The following is a 19,712-nucleotide window of genomic DNA, read 5'->3' as shown; positions in this document are numbered from 1 at the left end:
ATGTGGTGTTATAGCAAGCTTCATTATCTGAAAAGAGGACTTCCTCTCCCTAATTTACGTGGAGGAACCACTTTTCATCCACTCTTTGCTCAGGGGACATTAATAAGGTCAATCATAAGACTCGTACAGAAAAATTCTGTCGCACTTTTCTACTAGTCCCATCCCTTTGTCATAGAGGAATAACTTTAAAGTTTTTATAAAGTTTTTTTAAGAAATTAAGCTTTTGGGTTATAACCTTTAGGAGAGGAATTCTTACCTCGGAATCAGTCTCAGGATAGATTTCAAGAGATGGGAATGCTCTGAAATTGTAAGTTGAGTTTATTTGTTTAAGTACAGGCATGTGATACCCAGAGAAAGAACTCTTGCTTTGGAATTTGGACATTTTCTTCTGCTTTATGTATTAATATTGATATTTTTAGATATAATTCTCTTGTAACCATCTCCAAGATAGCCATTAGTACTCTTTAAATTAATACCGAAAATGTTTAGTATCCAGGGATATGATGGACATTTTAATCTGAAGAGAATCTTTTGTTTTAATAAATAATTCAGATGCTTATATTTGGTACCTTGTTTCAAAGTATTATAAATTCTATGTTTTAAATAATTTGTGTAAAGATTATGTATAGTTAAGTAGAATCAGAGATGGAATAAAAGTGGGCTTTTATGATATGGAATCCATAATTTCATTTTAAGAACAGTAAACCTTCTACAAATGTCATAATGACATTTCTTTTCAGCTTGCTTTGTCACTTGTATTAAAAAGATCAGATTTGCCTTTTAAGATATACTGTGGTGTAACATGTTTTTCTGCAGTTTTATTTTTGATCTGATTTGTTGCTTTTATTTGACTCAGTTGTGCTGTGTTCCCCTGGGTGTGGGTATGTTTGTAGATGTGTATTTTAAGTATGTCAAAGAATGAAATTTGTTCAATAAATTTTCACAAGACAGAGAAATTCAAATGGCAGAGATGTAATTCGTAAACACTGTCTTGTCTCATGACTGTGTTTTCATTCAATAAAGAGACAAGATTCTGCAGAGCAGACATTGAGTGCTCAAAGATAGTGGTCTATGGTCCTTGTCCTAATATCTTTGACTCTTCACAGAGCTCTTTATTAATACTACTTAAACACAGAGGCATCTCATAAATTCATAAATTTTATTTTACTTTTTGTATGGAAATTTCCTGTATGTATTACATGTTCTCCAACTATTCAGGGGTGAAAAGGTAAACTAATGTACTAAAACTTGAAATTTATACAATAGTTCATATGGAGATTTATGTAGGGAGAAAAATGGGTCTTAACTGGAAAGTTAAATGACTATTAAGAAAATTCAGTGGATGGAGATATTTAAAAAGCAGTGTATGGATAAAATGTTTATTAAAACACTGAGGAACCATATTCAGTAACTGTAGCAACTTCTGATCCTTACCTGGTTCCATACCTTTATTTTTAAACCACCGGAAATACTTACAGTCTCTATTTATGGAGAGGAAAGTTCGAGTTATAAATACTGCTTAGTATGACAGAAACATTATTACTAGTAGAGTGAGCCTCACTAAACCCCAGAAGATGAAATAAATAGCATAACTTTGTGAACATCTTCTGGTATTGAATATCATCCTTTGGGGGGAAAAAAAGCCTGTTCTTAGGAGTCCTGTGAGGTTTTGATGATGTATTTGTTTGTTTGTTGTTTATTATGGAGATTTTAGATTTTAGTTAGTAATTAGAGTCAGTTTTTCTTTAACTTTATAACTATAAATTAAACTCTTAAGTTCCTTACAGCTCCAAAATACTGTGCGTAAAGTTATTTGCCTTCTATAGCTAATCTTTAAAAGACTAAAGAAACCTTGGTTTCCTGAGAACTGTCTTGGAAAGCCTGAAAAGTGTGGTAGGAAGCAAAGGTCACAGGTAAAACAGTAAGACCAGGGGAAGAGTTTTAATCGAGGGTCTATCACTAATCACCTATATAAATTTGTAGTGGCCACCTACTCTTTGGATCACATTTTCCCTTTTTTTTTTTTTTTTAAAGGACTGTTTCATGTTGATTGACCTATTTAGTATTCAACTAAATTGAATACACACTTTAGACCAGGCAAGATTAGGTATATAGAGGTACACAGAGGTAAACAAACACATTTTCTTCATTTTATTTTTTTTAAAAGGGCTGTTTCGTGCTGATTGATTTGATTGACCTGTTTAGTATTCAGCTAAATTGAATACACACTTTAGATCAGGCAAGATTAGGTATTTAGAGGTACACAGAGGTAAACACACACAGTCTCAGCTCTTGAGAAGCTTAGTCTTCCTGATTGACTATTATAGTGTGGTAATTATAGAGGCATGATGATAATATATTTATACAAGTCATTTTCCTTTTCATCTTAACCTCTTTTGCCCTTCAAAGTCTCTTTCAGTGCTAAAAGTTTTTTGAGTTAATGAGTTCTTATGGTCTAAACTTAACACTGAGTAGAAATTGATAATTTAGATGTTTATTTCATTATTTCCCTATTGATTTACTAGTTGACAGAGTTTATTTAAAGTGCCCTTGGAAAATATGTGGTTTTTCTTAGGTTTTTGAGATTTGGCATTTAAACACCTAGCCCAGAGGTTCTGAAATTGTGGTCCCCAGACCAGCAGCATCTAAGAACTTGTTAGAATGCCAGTTCTTGAGCCCACCCTAGAACTACTGAATCAGAAACTCTGGGGAGAGAGCCCAACAATCTGTTTTTGCAAGCCATCAAGGTGTTTCTGATGAACATTAAAGTGTGAGAATGATTGCCCTAGCCTACAATGGATCTGAAAATTAAGTATCTCCTTTTATAATCTTGGTATGCCTTCTGTCTTTAACATAAAGTAAATTCAGCACTCATGAACTCAGTAATGCATTCTTCAAATATTTAGGAGAAGGTGACTGAGGAAAAAATCTAGGGAGACCTGATGTGACCTATAGGTATGTTAACATGAGAGTAATTATTTCCTAAGAGAAGGGTTTTGGGATTTCTGTGTCAGGTAAGTGATTCTTGCCCAGAAGATATTCTAGTTATTATCCCTTTATTTAATTTCATAATGTTCAATTATTATATGGGGGAAAATGTTTAGAATTATTTTAATGAAAATTTTATTTTTAAAAATCGACAACTCAAAAGCTTAGAAAATGTAAGTCAAAGGGGAGATACTATTTTTAAGATAACTGCATTTTAAGAAAAATAAAATGAAATTTTATGTTTACTTGAAAGCTGTTTTTTTTTTAGTACATTGTCCCACTTTAAAAGTAAATAAATCTTTATTTACAGACAGTCCCTGGGTCTCCGACCCCAATATTCCCCTAGTGGCCCGTGAGATCATGCAGCGAATGATCCAACAATTTGCTGCTGAATATACCTCAAAAAATAGCTCTACTCAGGACCCCAGCCAGCCCAATAGCACAAAGAACCAAAGCCTGCCGAAAGCATCTCCAGTCACCGCCTCTCCCACGGCTGCAACTACTCAGAACCCTGTGCTCAGCAAACTTCTCATGGCTGACCAAGACTCACCTCTGGACCTTACTGTCAGAAAGTCTCAGTCAGAACCTAGCGAACAAGGTATGGTTTGATGTCAAGGTCTCCTCTATCTTATCAGAATACTTTAATTTGGGGAGAAAAAAAAAAAAGCATTGGCAATTAGAGCATCAGCAGCAATAATTGCATAAAAACTAATGTGATTTTTAAATTATTTCTTATTATGCAGTGATGGAGAAGTACAGCTAAAGTTGTTACAGCCTTATCTGTCAGCAGTTCATGGTCATGATTGATGTACCACTCAGGAAAGTCAGGTGGTTAACAGTTGTCACTAATCTTTCATTTCCTTGATATTTATATAAGCATTTTATATTTTCCATAGTATTTTTATGTTTTTTAAAACTCCTATGAAAAAGTAAGTTTTCCTCTTAACTATAAATTTTCTAGGACTAGCACCTGTCTGAGAAATATGCCTCTATTTGTAAGTATAAGTTATATGCTCTGCAAATGAGATCATAAGGAAAAACATGTATTTGAATTTTGAAAAAGAAACTACTAGGGTTACAAATAGAGAAAGCAGCAAAACATACTTTAGGTTGTTAAATATATTCAGTGTTTTATAAATACAGAAACACATACATAAACACACATATCCACTGACTAACTTGAAAGTATTTCCAAAAGGGAATTTGTTGATGAGGACACTAATTAAGTGATGAAGTTAACAGGTTATCAGTTTTGTTTAGCAAATGTTTCTTGAGTCTCTGAAGTTTATTTTCTTCAGTAGGTATTCCTGTTGCTTTGTGATCTCATTTTACCTTTAATTTCACAAAAATTGAAGCAAGCATTTCAACTCAGCCACTGTTTGAACCACTACAAATTGTAAATTGGTGATGTCTGTACTAATGAGATTTTATTGTCATAGAAATCTTCAGTATACAGAAAGGTTATGAGATTATGTGGATTTATTGATGAGAAATACATGCTTATTTTGGAAAATACATTTAATTCTTAAATAACCTCTTTGAAATAAATTTTGAGTAGTTTTCCTTTGCTTTTATCCTTTTCCTGTGTGGTGAACAGCAAACAAAATATCTGAGTTCTGAGAGATTTATTGACAGGAGACTTCCTACTTGTTCACATTTCTCATGTACCTTTGGTTACCATATTTACAAAGTTGTATCTTTTTTATTGATGACTGTTTTCTTTTCCACAAATTGGTAGTTTTCATTAAAGATCTCTTCACTCTAAATATTACGTCAGAAGCTTCAGGTTTATATTAGGAGAGTGACAACATAGAATTATATTTAAACTATTAATGGAGGTTAACATAAAATGATACCACTTAGTCTAATTTAACTGGTTATAACTACTGTTACACTTAAGAGATAATACATTGTATTGACAGCATGCTCTTACAAAGAGGAATTTGAACTACATGATAGCATTATAGTATGTAGACTTCAAATGAAGTAAAAAAATTTTAAATTATATTTCCTTAATGAATGTGTTTTCAACTAAAAAGCACAATATTTTTAGTGGTAGACTTAAAATATATTGCCTGTTTGATTAGACAAATTGACTATTTGACTTGTCTTTAAATAATAGTGTCTTTGGTTGGAAATGTTGTAAGCAGTACATTTGCTTCTTAGATGTATAATTGGGTTAGATGTCTAATAGGATAATTGGTTCTATAAGCTTATAATTATATTTTTAGAAATATTAGTGACTCTAAAGGATGAAACTCTTACTTACGAGTGTGGTGATTTTTTGTTTACAAACTCAGTTGCCTGTTTATTTCTAACAGCCTGAAATAAAATGTCCTCTGATACAATTTGTAAGTAGCTTCTACCCTGGGGTACTTTTTAAAAATGTAACTAGATTGTAAAACCCCTCTGCTGGCCAACTGAAAGTCAAAGACATTGTGTATTATCTTGTTCTGTTAATTTCGGTCAGAGTGGTAGCTTTAAAAGATTTCTTTTCCAGGTATTTCAATAAGGAGAAAAATTACTTTGAGGGAAAAAAGTCTTCTAATTTTATGTATTAATAACATGAACTTGCGATTTGGTTTAGTTGCAGTAAAAAATGGTTGTACTTCCAGGCTCTCATCAATATCAAGACAGTTCCATTCTTCCTTCTTTCAGCTTTCTTCACTAATTTTTAATGTCTTCTTAATTGAAAAATTCTTGCATTCATAAAATCCAGCAATTGAATTTTGAATCTCTGCAAATTTTTTTAAAAGACTGAATACAGTCCGGGTGCGGTGGCTCACACCTGTAATCCCAGCACTTTGGGAGGCCGAGGTGGACGGATCACCAGGTCAGGAGATCGAGACCATCCTGGCTAACACGGTGAAACCCTGTCTCTACTGAAAATACAAAAAATTAGCCGGGCGTGGTGGCGGGCGCCTGTAGTCCCAGCTACTCGGGAGGCTGAGGCGAGAGAATGGCGTGAACCCAGGAGGCGGAGCTTGCAGTGAGCCAAGATCATGCCACTGCACTCCAGCCTGGGCGACAGAGCGAGACTCCGTCTCAAAAAAAAAAAAAAGGAAAAAAGATTGAATACAAGTATACATTTTTTTATAGTGGTCTAGAAAACTATTAGGACACACCCAAATCATAAATCATTAACTGATTCATCTTACAGACCATCTTGTTTAGTATATACATGTGCTTTAATGACAAAAACTTACATTTAAAAACAATTTTTATATCTTACTTAAAATTTTCTATATCCAACTTGTATGTACTTTTGGAGTTTCAGGTAGATTTAGCTCTTGAGGGATTTGGTTCTATAGTTTGTATGCCGCTGTGGGACATTAAAAACTTGTATGCTTCGATCAAGGAAAATTTAGAAAATGGAGTCTTAAAAATTCTGGTAACAGCGGACCTCATGCTATGTAAACTGCTATTTCTAGTATTTCACTGTATCTTAACATCTTCAGTAATATGTTTTACCTTTTCTTTTTGCCCCATTAATAATACATTTAGCACTTGAGGATATTAAGTATAACATGTCTTGCTAAATTTATGTTGCTTCAGGATTGAATTGATTCTATAACTCAAATATATGACTAGCGTATCTGCTTAGTTGAATAAGCCTACTTACTGCTTTTTCATTTTTAGCCTATTCAGTTTACATTTGCTCCTAGCTTTTAATATCCTCAGGTGTTTCTTTGTGTCTCTGCAGACGGTGTACTTGATCTGTCCACTAAGAAAAGTCCATGTGCTGGCAGCACTTCCCTGAGCCACTCTCCAGGCTGCTCCAGTACTCAAGGGAACGGGTAAGGGAGAATATTTGTAGCCTTACACAGTTTCATAATAGATAATTCATCAAAGGTTGATGCCAGTCTCCCTTTTACATTTTAAAAAATAACCCTTCTAAGTAAGTCATTTATAAATATGGACCATAGATCAAGTAAAAATGCAATCTGTGCAAAGTAAAATTGGCTAGTACAGATGAGTTTTTGTCAGTTTAGTACAAATAGTAAATAACCATGAGTATGGCAATTATTTCTTTAGACTTTTTGTTGTGGCATGTTTTGGAGTGTGAAACTCAAGTTAAATAATTCTAAAGTTTAGATGTAAAGACAGTGTTATGTGTGCTGAAGCTGTTTAATGAAAATTGAGCTCCAATACTTGGTATCTCTAGTGGGATTTGTGTGTATGTGTGTTCATTTTTGTTTGTTTCTTTTGGGTTTGGTTTTGGTGGTTGATTTAAACTGTACTTTTTAACTCTGGCAGTTCAGAAAATGTAGTTTTCTGAAAGACTGATTGTAGATGTTGATGCATAACCATCTTAGGCTACCAAGACATTATTACTTGCTCAGTTTTGATAACTCTTAGGAGACTAAAGTAAATTCTCTGACTCCCTGATTTTGTAGTATAAGAACTGTCTTCTCCCTGTGTGTATCTAATAACCAACTAGAAAAGTCAGATATTAATAAAGACATTCAGATACCATGTTGAAAAAGCATTTCTATAAAACTGTGTGACAAAAAATCAACTTTATCTAGATATGAAAAAAAACTTGGTAAGTTTAAATTAGTTAATACTTAGTCTTATTTAATTTTCAGATTATGAGTGTGGGAAAGTTACTTAGATATTAAAGGAACAAGTGGATGCTAAGTGGACTAACCTTTTCCAACTTACTGTTAACTACCTTCAAATAGAAGGATTCCTTTACAGACTTCTAAAATCTCCCTTTCTCTAAAATTCCAAAACTTTTCATTTCCAGAAAGTATTAATTTAATCCATTATGCATAGTTTACTAATCTTTTTCTTAACCCTTTCTTTTCACTATGGTTTATACTAGATATAAGTCAGCATGTTCCCAAATCTTTGGGTTCTATTTATATATCAAAAGATACTTGAGCCAGGCGTGGTGGCTCATGCCTGTTATCCCAACACTTTGGGATGCTGAAGTGGGCAGATCACCTGAGGTCAGGAGTTCGAGACCAGCCTGGGCAACATGGCAAAACCCATTCTCTACTAAAAATACAAAAATTGGCCAGGCGTGGTGGTGTGCACCTGTAGTCCCAGCTACTCAGGAGGCTGAGTTGGGAGGATTGCTTGAGCCCAGAAGGTCACAGCTGCAGTGAGCAATGATCACAGCACTACACTCAAGCCTGGGTGACAGAGCGAGACCCAGTCTCCAAAAAAAAAAAAAAAAAAAAAACCTTGAGTTGTGTAATTTAAGGACACATGTAAAAGTCCATGTGCAGTTTGCATAAACACATCCTTTGCTTAAGATTCACTGTAAACTTGGCTGCCAGGTTCATGTATTATATGGCTGAAGTTGCTTTTTTTATCCCTCTGAATGGAAAGTGTTTTCTACTGGTTTTATGGAAGAAAAATGCACCAATAGGATTGCCCATCTTTTAGTTGAATATTCAGTGTTATCCTAATTGTGTTACTGATGATAGTAGTCCCCATACAGTTTTGTAGAACATAACTGGTTTATCATTTCTGCGAAGCCCTGTTTTACGCCTAGTTAATGTAATCACCCCCTTGGGCGTGTTTTGCCACATGTCAGTCTTAATATTGATAATCTTTCTCTATTGTGAAAGTCAAAACCTTACGAATTAACTTTGTCTAAATAATTGATTTTTTAAACATTATTTGAAAGCCGTCCATTTGAAATTTCAAAATAGGTGTTTGATATTTCAAGAAGGGAGGTTTTTTTTAAGCCAGAGAAAACTGCTAAAAACTTGTTTATATCCCTCTGACAGTAATTACTTTGAGTAGAACTTAAGGGTTAAATAAAGAGTAATTTCTTTTAAGCTTGGATTATTTCAAATGGAAAATCATGATACTCATGTATCTGCAACTAGTAGTGTTTTAAAATGAAGACGTGTGGTAAGTTATAATGCAATGGGTCTTTTGGTTTGGTTTGTTGGGGAGTTTTTTTTTTTCTCCTTTGGGGCTGTTAGCCATATATACATATTTTTCCCCCCCAAGCAAAATAAGCAATATTATTTGGAATTGTTTGCTTTTTGATGATGAATATCAACTTGTTTGTGGGATAAATGAGCAATTATCTATGGGTTCCAGTAATGTATATGGTTTCAGTTTTAAAACTAGTTGTCATGAATGTTGAATATATTGAATTAAAATAACTAATTTGGCTTACTCTTTTATTACTGTACTTGTTTAGTGGTAACGTCACATTGGCAACACAATTCTGTGTAGATCTATGGAGACTGATGATTACTTTGTAATTAATAATTAAGATGCTATTTTCAGACAGTTGCGCGAAACTTTTTCTCCGAAAATTTGTGAACCCAACCAGAGACCAGCTGACAGGTTTAATTTTTCTTTGCCCAAAAAGCTCCTGATTTTTTTTCTTTTTCCTTTTTCCTTTTTTGTGAACAAGTTTTAAAACTAACTGCCGAGACCATTTTTTTTTAATTTTAGAGAAAAATAAATAAATAACACAAAGTGATGTTACCCAAGCAAGGCCTTCTAATAAAGGAGTGGTCCCCTCACCCATCCCTCCCTACCTGTGCAAGTCCTGCTCACATCAGTTTCCTTCCATCCAATTAGGCGACCTGGGAGACCCAGCCAGTACCGCCCAGACGGACTTCGGAGTGGTGATGGGGTACCTCCAAGAAGCTTACAGGATGGAACCAGGGAAGGTTTTGGACACTCCACATCACTCAAAGTTCCACTGGCTCGATCCCTGCAGATTAGTGAAGAACTACTGAGCAGAAACCAATTGTCCACAGCTGCCAGCCTTGGGCCATCTGGATTACAGAATCATGGACAACACTTAATATTATCCAGGGAAGCCTCTTGGGCAAAACCACATTACGAGTTCAACCTCAGCCGTATGAAGTTCAGGGGAAATGGTGCACTCAGCAACATCAGTGACCTTCCTTTTCTTGCAGAAAACTCTGCTTTTCCAAAAATGGCACTTCAAGCAAAACAAGATGGAAAAAAGGATGTGAGCCATTCATCTCCTGTAGATTTAAAGATACCACAAGTTCGAGGAATGGATCTTTCTTGGGAGTCTCGCACTGGTGATCAGTACAGCTATAGCTCTTTGGTAATGGGTTCACAAACGGAGAGCGCGCTTAGTAAAAAATTAAGGGCTATTCTTCCAAAACAAAATAGAAAAAGCATGTTAGATGCTGGACCCGATTCTTGGGGCTCAGATGCTGAGCAGTCTACCTCTGGACAGCCATATCCCACATCGGATCAAGAAGGAGACCCTGGCTCCAAGCAGCCTCGGAAGAAAAGAGGGCGTTACAGACAGTACAACAGTGAGATACTGGAGGAAGCAATCTCAGTGGTTATGAGTGGAAAAATGAGTGTTTCCAAAGCTCAGAGTATTTATGGGATTCCCCACAGTACACTGGAGTACAAAGTAAAGGAGAGGCTGGGCACTTTGAAAAACCCTCCAAAGAAAAAGATGAAATTAATGAGGTCGGAGGGGCCAGATGTTTCTGTAAAGATTGAATTAGATCCCCAGGGAGAGGCAGCACAAAGTGCAAATGAATCAAAAAACGAGTAGGAATACTGTAGAGTGCCAATTACTGTACAAACTGGGTGAGCACTACTGCATCATTGTTCAGCTATCATTGCTTGCACATAATTTCATTTACTGTGACACTTGTTTCTTTGCAGATTTTGCATTGACTTGTGTGTACAGAGATGAAATGTGCATTCTGAATGTTGCATATTTTAAATTTTTCATGTGCAGTATGGCTCGGAATATGTTTGGCCTTTTGCATGTTTCTCTACAAAAGAGAATTGAGTTACCTCACAGAGAACAGATACATGGAAGTGGACTCCTTGCCTGTAGAGCCTGCATGCTTTTTTGTTTTGTTTTTTTGTTTTTTCTTAAGTTATATTTGTTTTTACTTTTTAAAAAAGAAGAGGAAAAAAAGCCCCCTTTTAGAAACTACGTCTGTCATACTGGGAGCTTTATCACTGCAAATTGGAAAGCCATCTTATAATACAAAATTACTCACATTTTTCATCTACGATTCAACTAATTGAAGGATTAAACTAAAGAAAAAACTAAGAAGAACAATGAACCTTTGAATTTGAGAAATTTGGTTATTCACTGACATAATTATTGGGTCATTTATAGTTACATTTTGTAATTTTCTTCTCACTATTAAATTTACTTAACAAATTAGCAAGCTATTAGTGCTCACCCAGAGGGGAAGGCGGTGGAAAATGTGCACACACTACCTTCAGAAATGCTTCAGTTAATTACTTTGAACACTACCTTTGCTGTAATTTCATTTGAGATTTTCTAAGGGTAGAATTTGGTCTCACCAACAAGTGAGGATATAGCCTTATCTCATGGAGGACGAGCTCCGTATTTACTCAGGAGCAGTCAGGGTACATTACATAAAACAATGGAGGATGCATCATTTTAGCAAACTAGGTTTCTTTGTAATCTTCAGTCCTTTTACAGAATTGATGTGCTAACTGACTGAATATCGTTGCAGCAACTAGATTAAGATATTCAAGATCTGTTTATTGGGGATGGGAGAAATAGGGAAAGAAATGTGTGTAAGTAATTTTATGATATTGCAAAAGTGATACTTAAATTTTACAGCCTCAGTAGTCTGCCCAGTATCCACGTTAATGAAGGATCCATGTTTGTAGTGAGAGAAAAAAAAAACAACCCCAAGGTAACCTGATAAGATTTAGGATGCATATCAGTTCTAACAATAATTCAATCAGAAGTCAAACTCATTGGAATTCCTTTTTTAACTGATCCAAATACTAGTAGAAGGGTGGGAGAGATTTCCTTTTTTTTTTTTTTTTTTTAATTTTGTTGGTTAACAATTGTTTTCTCTTTTTTTGGCATCCTACATAATACCCCCTTCTTGACTTTTTCTGATAATTAGCTGATATTCATGGTTGTTTAGCACACAGTTCAGGACCTTTGAGATCATGTTTGTATAAGCACTCCTTGAAGAATATCTTAAGCTTTTTTTGAGATGGGCTTTTAAAATGAAAGTAAGGAAAGTTTATTTTCTGCGGTTTTTGCAAGAATAAGCAAAGCCCATGGAATTTAATTTTTCATTGTGATCAGATTAAAATTACTATTTGTGCAAAACAAAATCCACACCACATATATTGTATATTCTAATCTGCTGAGAAAGGTGGTCAGGCCCTTCTAAATGCTTAACCAAAAACAAACATTGGAGTTTCAGTATTTAAAATAACATTAAACTTGGAGCGTTGGTTAGATGTTGATTTCAGATGGATGCTAACAGTTTGAGGGGAGGTCCAGATATTTCCAAGGCATAAATTTTTGCCTGGAAACTTTGGAGCAACTAATTAAATTAGGTTAAGTTTTCCCTCAGCAACCTGTGTGTTCAAAGGTTAGGCACACCATTGCTGTTATTAAAATACATGCACTGCTCATTCTTGACATAGCTTGGGTGTGGGTTCCTCTTGATTTGGTTATTTTGTGTAGCAGTTTAATCAGTGGATAACTGAGCCTGTTTCCCCTTAGATTTCTAGACTTCTTAACAGAAAAAACAGTTTGGGTTCAGTAGCATTTTATGATTCTACAATATTTTGTCACCTAGCTGGAAGTTGCAATAAAAATTCCTTATGAAATGTATGGTTTTCATCTACAATTGAAGGAAATCTTAGAAAGTTTGCTGAAAGCAAAGGACTAAGTTTATGAAGGAACGCCTCCTTTGTTACACACTTAAGAATTTGTCAGCACACAATTAATTGCAGCCATAGTACCTTTTTGTGTAATGTTTGGGATATTCAGTAGCCCAGGATTGCTGCAAAAAGGTTCTTTGAGAAAATTAATTTGTGCTTGCTTTTATCCCCTCTCAGAAAGGCATCACTAAAGGCCCATTAAAAATCTGGCCCTAAAAGTTCAACTTTTGTAGAGTTTACTGTTCAGAGAGGTTTAATCCTATGTGGTAGTCTATATAAGTGATGTATGAGTTGAGTTATGTAAATTTTGTCATTGTAGTGTACATGGAGTGATCATTTTACTAACATAAATATTTTCTATGTGTGTTTCAGTGGATGACAATCGAGCAGCAGAAGAATGGTGTGCCTACCCTTTAATGCTGCAGTTTAAATAAGAGAACTTGTATTGTGTCATTTCAGATTGTAGGCTGAGAGTTGTAAATAGTGAAAATTTGAGTACTTCTATTATTTGTTTTGGTTAGAAAGTGAATTTAAAAAACAAACCAAACTCTAAACTTTCTCAGATTAAAAGTCCTGAGACCTGAAGATTGTAATATTCATGTCTGTGAAGCTTTTAAACATTACACTTGAGATCAGTCATGACTTGATATTCAGGTAAATTTTCTTTTCCAAGAAGCTTTTGAATAAGCATATTTCCTCCAAAGGTCTCTCTCTTTCTCTCTCTTTTTTTGAGTGTAGATTATTTTAAAGCACTAATTGCATTACATTGGTAACTGCAATATAAAATAGCCATTATTGTTTTGTGAAGCATGGTTGAAATTAGCTAGTGGTCCCTTTTAAATTTCATGAGCCTCTCAAAAAAGAAAAACTTTAAAAAAAAAAACAAAACAAAAAGCTGCTGGAATATTTCGAAAGATATATATTTTACCTTATTATAGGTTTTGTAAAGTTAGTTTGTAATATTCAGGTGCACTTTTAATGTTAAATTTTGTGTTCAGAGTTCCATTATACCATGTATTTCTCGGAGGTGGCTCATCACACGGCTGACTGGCAGTCTTGGTGCCGCAGTGATTCCTTAATATTTGATTTATCTCTTGATTTGCCACTATTCTGTATTGGCACTTTCAGTGTAGATATTCTGGTTTGGGGATGTCCTCACAAATGTGTAATAGAGATTGGTCTACTTAGCACGCTTAATTTCTGCTAATCAGAGTTTTGCATGGCCCAAACAACAGTTGACCGTTTTTATGGTATGGGAAAGTGTAGTTCACAACTGTCTTTGTCATGAAAGCTGTTTTTCCTCACATTTTCCAGTAGGCAGATAACATTACTTAAATTATTAATATATAACACTCTTGGAACTATTGATAGGAAATAATGTATTTAAAATAATTTTTTGCATTTTCAGAGAACCTTGATATTATAGGGTAGATACGCTATGGCACTACAAAATCAAAAACACTAATTCTGTGCAAGGATATCTAGTTGGTATTTTTATCTTTAGCTTTCTCATTTCTGAGACAGCGTGGTCATCCAGCTTGACAGTAATGTGGTATATTACTTTGGTCAGTGGGCTTATAAGTGACTCTGAATTATGTTTGTGATGAGCTATACACTTTTTTTCTGTTCCCCAAATACCATGAAGGACAAGGTCACTCTTTCAGGAAAAATAATTTATATTTGTGTATAATACTTTTTAATATTAAGTTTGTTGTTCTGAAGTTTAGATGTTGCTTGATAAACCTTTGCTGCAGCAGATCATGAATATGAGTAAGGCTTTGTGTGATAATAGGGGTCCTTATGTGAAGTTAATTACTGTTCAGTTCTGGTGAGCAAGCTCAACAAGTGTGAAGTGTGTATTAGCTTTATTTGGTACACTTTTACTTTACAATATTGAAGTGCTTTTAGAACTCTGGTTATCTTATATAAACCATTACCTCAACCAATTGGCATTTCTTTTCCCCAACATTTATCTTAGCTATAGTATGAGCTATGTGGGATCAGATGGTAAAAACTATAAAAGGCACAATGAGAAGTTTAGTTCCCAAGTTTCGGAGAGAACTCTAAATTAGACTAAAAACAACTACCTGTTAACACCAATATCATAACTACCTTCTGTCATTAGGCAGTACATAGCAACCTTTGAGCTGCTAGTGAGCTATCTGTTCTCCCTCTACCCCCAAGTAAGCACACAGTGCCAGGCCTGGTTCTAAGCCTTTGTGATTCTTTTACATCTCATTGACCCATAATAGTGAAGCATGGATTCGTTTCTTTTCATAAAACAAATTGAGTCAGCTTGATGTCAGAAGCTGAAAATATTTTGAGTAGTTGTAGCAGTTACATGACAGATCGGCATCATTAACAGCTTTTATCTTTGTAGATTTCCTTTTGAGACCATGTATTTTTGCCTTTATAATTCTTTCATTAAATGCCAGAGGTTGTTTTCATATTAACCAGTCTTTTCTGTGTATTCAGGTTGCTGTCACTGGTGATAGAATATGGCAATAGACAGAATTGTGCTCCACTTTATGTTTTATAGGAGATACTGAAAGTTATACGTTAAATTTTGGCCTTCTTGAAGATATCAAAGATTGTTTTCCTTGTTACCTTTAATTAGAATTTGGTCTTCATTAATGCTTTGGTCAGGCTAGTATTACTAAAAACTTGATGGCTTCAGCAGAACAGCCCATTTAGGAGACTACTAAGCTATCTAGGAATTTTTTAAAGAAAATGAATTGCTTTCAAAATCTGCAAAGGAAAAACATATAATTGTGGTACTAAGAAGACAGAACTCCAGGCTCTTTCTTCTTAGTTTATTTTGGTTTAATTCTGTACTGGAGACTTGAATAGCATTTGTGAACATGGTGATGGAAAGAAAAATAGAGGACATTATTTGTGTATCCTCATTCCTGAATAATCTTGCAGTCACCTTTTAAAGAAGCAGACGTTAGCCCTGTAACACAACACTGTAGCTATAAGCCCTAAGTGTTCGGAAGGAGATTGGGGTAGGGAGGGTGGAGTAGGATGGAAAAAGCATGTAGACTTCTGAGAAGAGGCTAAAAATTCTGCCCTGTGATACTAAAAATGAGTCACAAGTTAATATGGTGAAGTTACGCCATCTTGATTTGATAGAAAAATCTTTTAGATTGTTTAAAAATGAGAATTGAGGCTAATTAATGTTGATTTGACAATAGAGCATGAGCTAATTCTGCAGCTGTTTGGGGGGTAATTTTACGGTTTCCAGTTCATTTAGAGCTGTATCAAGAAAAGCTAAAAAGCAAGCACTTTTAGTTAATCATAGATTTATTGGATGTAGCAAATATTATTATAATATTTAATCTCTATTATTTGAATGTGGAAATGAACTTTTTTACCCCATCTTGAACTGTCATTGAACATGCTCAAGATGATCAACACTGGAAATGACCCTACACACATACCAAAAAAATCTAAAGCAGTAAGACATATTTGAAGATCCATACCTCTTAAACTTTTTAGATTTGTCTTGGGAAAGAATTTATGAACCTGTAACCAGTATTAGTGCAGTCTTGGGTTCCTTGTTCTGCATAATTGCACCCTTTCTCAGGTATGTCCTGACAACATAAATTTTAAAATAATCTCTTTAGAGATTAGATTCTCAGTGGATAGTGTGTAAGGGGACTAGGGGTGGGGGGCTGGGGGTAGTTGGACACAGGACACTGACACAGTAGAGCAGGGATTTTTAACAGTCAATAGCCAAATAGAATTTCAATCTACAATATTTTTACCCCCTCAGAATGAGCGAAACAACTTCTATTATTTGGTATGCCCGGTGCTACACTCCTAAAAGTCTTTTTTTTTTCATCCAGGTGGCTTTTTTTATTTTTCCTGCTTGGTGGTGGAAGGTTATATAGCAAACTTCACTGTCACTAGGAAAGCACTTGTCCAAAATGTTTAAAGTACTAGAAAAGGGATAATTCAGCACTTTTTCTGTTACAACACTAAAGTCTTAATTTATCTTCAGAGTCTTAGGTACTGTAAGTTTTAGGGTGATTATTTAGAAATATAAAACATACTACATAATATGGGGTCAGATCACATTTATATAAATCTTATTTTAAAAAAAGACAATAACATTTTGTACCTTTCTAGCAATTCCAAGTGATTGCCTCATTTTCTCTTATTAAGCATTTCAAGCTTAAGAATTTGGAATTTGAGAGAAGGTGAGGGGGAAGATTCCCCAAAATAAGAATTTGTTTCAGACCATTTTAGAAAAATAAATCACTAGGAAAATGGGTAGGGATTCTCTCCCCCTTTAAGTCTTCAGGGAATGAGCAGTATTTAGAATCTTTGGCTGAAATTCAAGCCTTTTTACTTTGTAAATTTTTAATATTAATTCACTGACATGCTTTTTACACCAGAGGACTGAAAATGGATCTTAATGTTTTTAAGTTGTGGAAGGGTATATTTCTAAAACAAGGGGGGGATGATTAACTAGGTTAGTATTACCAGCATTAGTAAGTTTAAGGAATTTTAGTATGTAATAGCAAAGTGTTTGATTAAAAGTCTAATCCTATATTGCTAGTCGAAATTAGTTACATTCTGATCTAGGAATGATAATAGTCATTGGATATTGATATGCCGTGCTGTCAGAAAACCAGACTAAGATAGAAACCTTTATCTGACTCCCACATGTTGTTTGTTCTGGTGGGATGTATACTTTACAGCAGCTTATTGCTGCTTTGAAAAAAAATGTATAAACTATACATTTGGAGTGTTTGCATATAATTCTTTATAACCTCCACTTAAAGCTGTCAGACATTGGTATTTTATCAGTCCATACTGTTGAATAAAACTAATGTTCTTAGGAATCCAGCTTGTACACACTGTTTAAAAACCCTCAGGGACAGTTTACACACTCTTCTCACTCAATTCAGGTACTTTGATGCTATTCTTAAACCTAACAGTGACTTGTATTTTTCTGTTTTGCTTTTATTTCAACGTGCTGGTAGCACATCTGATGAATGTCAACTTTAAAAACTCAGTTCAGGTATCCAGGTATAACTCAGCCAAACAGATTTTAAAGCTGCATATAACTCTCCAGCACATGGTGCCTCACACTCTTATAGTGGCATTCTATATATTCAGTTATTACTACTGAGCAGATAATATGGGGGTTCCTGTTAACAGTGTATTTTTTTTTAAAGTACATAAATGTATAGCCAGCACACTACACACACACACACACACTCACACACACACACACACACACAGTTAAACTATAATAATTTTTAAATGCCACTAATAGCCAGCACAACTAAAACAAAAGACATTCCTAACTGCTCTGTAAGCTGTTAACAGATGCAGTTCCTTCTTGATGTGGCTCTTGCTTCTTCGCGATAACTACTACTAAATTCAAGCACTGGTCCTTGGGTGTCTGACCTCTACATTCTAGTTTATGCAATGTCTTTAGAGAATTTTGTGCACTGGCCACTGTGATGGAACCATTGGGCCAGGAGTGCTTTGAGTTTATCAGTAGTGATTCTGCCAAAGTTGGTGTTGTAACATGAGTATGTAAAATGTCAAAAAAAATTAGCAGAGGTCTAGGTCTGCATATCAGCAGACAGTTTTGTCAGTGTATTTTGTAGCCTTGAAGTTCTCAGTGACAAGTTTTTTCTGATGCGAAGTTCTAATTCCAGTGTTTTAGTACTTTGCATTTTTAACGTTAAGACTTGTCTCTTAAAATTACTTTTGTTTTCTGCAGTACTATCTGTGGTTAACAAAATAGATTATTCCTCTGCTTTAATATTTGATATCTTACATCTAAAATAAATTCTCTCCACATATAAAACCCATAGTCTTTGGAGATATGGAAAATGGCATCTTTCAGATTTCTAGAAGTTCAAGTGTCATACAACAAAACAGGAACCCCCTTTACTCTTATGGACCTCATTTCAATATACTGTTTACAGTTTGATGGAATTGTATAATTTAATATTTCTCTTGTACTGTAGTTTATATTTATTTACAGATTTTTTTTGTACTGTGTGATTTGAACTTTTTGTTCCTCGCTATGATCAATGTTTATGTAGTAGAGCACTTATGATCACAAATTAAGTTTTTTGGTTTGATTGCACTACATTAAATTTTTTAATGCAGTTCTGATTTTTGACTGGACTAAAACTGTGTCTTAATGTATGTGATGAGTACTTAAAATTTTAATCCATGTGGTCCCCCCCTTTTTTGTTTTTTTTTTTTTCTGCATTGTACGTCAAAAGCGCTAGTTCTTTCGTGCATGTGTAAGATTTAATGGTTCCATTGTATAATTTGACCATGACATTTTGGAGAAACATTCCCAGCTGTAATGTTGTGTATGGTAGTTCTCACTGGATGCTAGACTTTGCAAAACCACTATTCTTCTAATAAATTTTGTTGTGAAAAACTGTTTTTAAAGCTTGGTTTCTACTTCCTAAGATTTTAGTGCTTTTTGAAAAATTCACAAAATGGGTAAGAGTTGGATTGTACTCCAACTCTAAATACAAATGGTAATCAAAGTGATTTTTTGTGATAAATTCTTTCTAGATGAAATCTCTTAAAGTTACTGCTATGAGATTCTGCTTTCATAATTCAGGTGCAATACTGCCTTGTAACTCAGTGTCTTTACTCATTTGATACCTCGGCGCTCAGATTACCTCAGTTTTCTTTATTGGGTTATTCATTTTAAAAAATGTATTCAGTTAAACAAGATACAGTGATGTTTTCATAATACCTTCTTCTGTCTTGAGTGAGTTTTGTATAATTTTCTTAAGAGTATAAAACTTAATGCCAGGATTCCTTATCAGAAAATAATAGTGACTATTTTTTGTTTGCTGTTTTCTTGAGGCATACGTATGAAAGCAACATTGTCAGTCAATTAAGGTTATATAGTAGTTCTCATTCTTGGCAGGATACTGGTAATTCCTTTTACCAGAAGACATAAAGAACAGAGTATATGTTGGTCAACATTTAATTTTTTTTTTTTTTGGAGACAGAGTCTCACTCTGTCACCCAGGCTGGAATGCAGTGGCCCAATCTCAGCTCACTGCAAG

At 34.6% G+C, this 19,712-nt stretch overlaps 1 protein-coding gene across 15 annotated transcripts in view; it reads left to right on the top strand.

Moving 5' to 3' along the window:
- LCOR (ligand dependent nuclear receptor corepressor) overlaps positions 1–19,712 on the top strand; it is a 156,026-nt gene that overhangs the window by 114,234 nt on the left and 22,080 nt on the right. For 11 of the 15 annotated variants that reach the window (XM_030940539.1, XM_030940546.1, XM_030940543.1 and 8 more), the window contains 2 exons: positions 3,299–3,586; positions 6,692–6,785. In XM_030940539.1, coding sequence (XP_030796399.1) covers positions 3,299–3,586; positions 6,692–6,785 — 382 coding nt within the window. Of the gene's footprint in view, positions 1–3,298; positions 3,587–6,691; positions 6,786–9,546; positions 19,072–19,712 lie in introns of those variants that run through there. The other 4 variants (XM_030940550.1, XM_030940551.1, XM_010389579.2 and 1 more) reach the window with 1 other exon arrangement.

The sequence above is a fragment of the Rhinopithecus roxellana genome, chromosome 11 (assembly GCF_007565055.1).
Source record: "Rhinopithecus roxellana isolate Shanxi Qingling chromosome 11, ASM756505v1, whole genome shotgun sequence".
Classification (NCBI taxonomy): domain Eukaryota; kingdom Metazoa; phylum Chordata; class Mammalia; order Primates; family Cercopithecidae; genus Rhinopithecus; species Rhinopithecus roxellana.
This window is presented reverse-complemented; position numbering and strand designations above follow the sequence as displayed.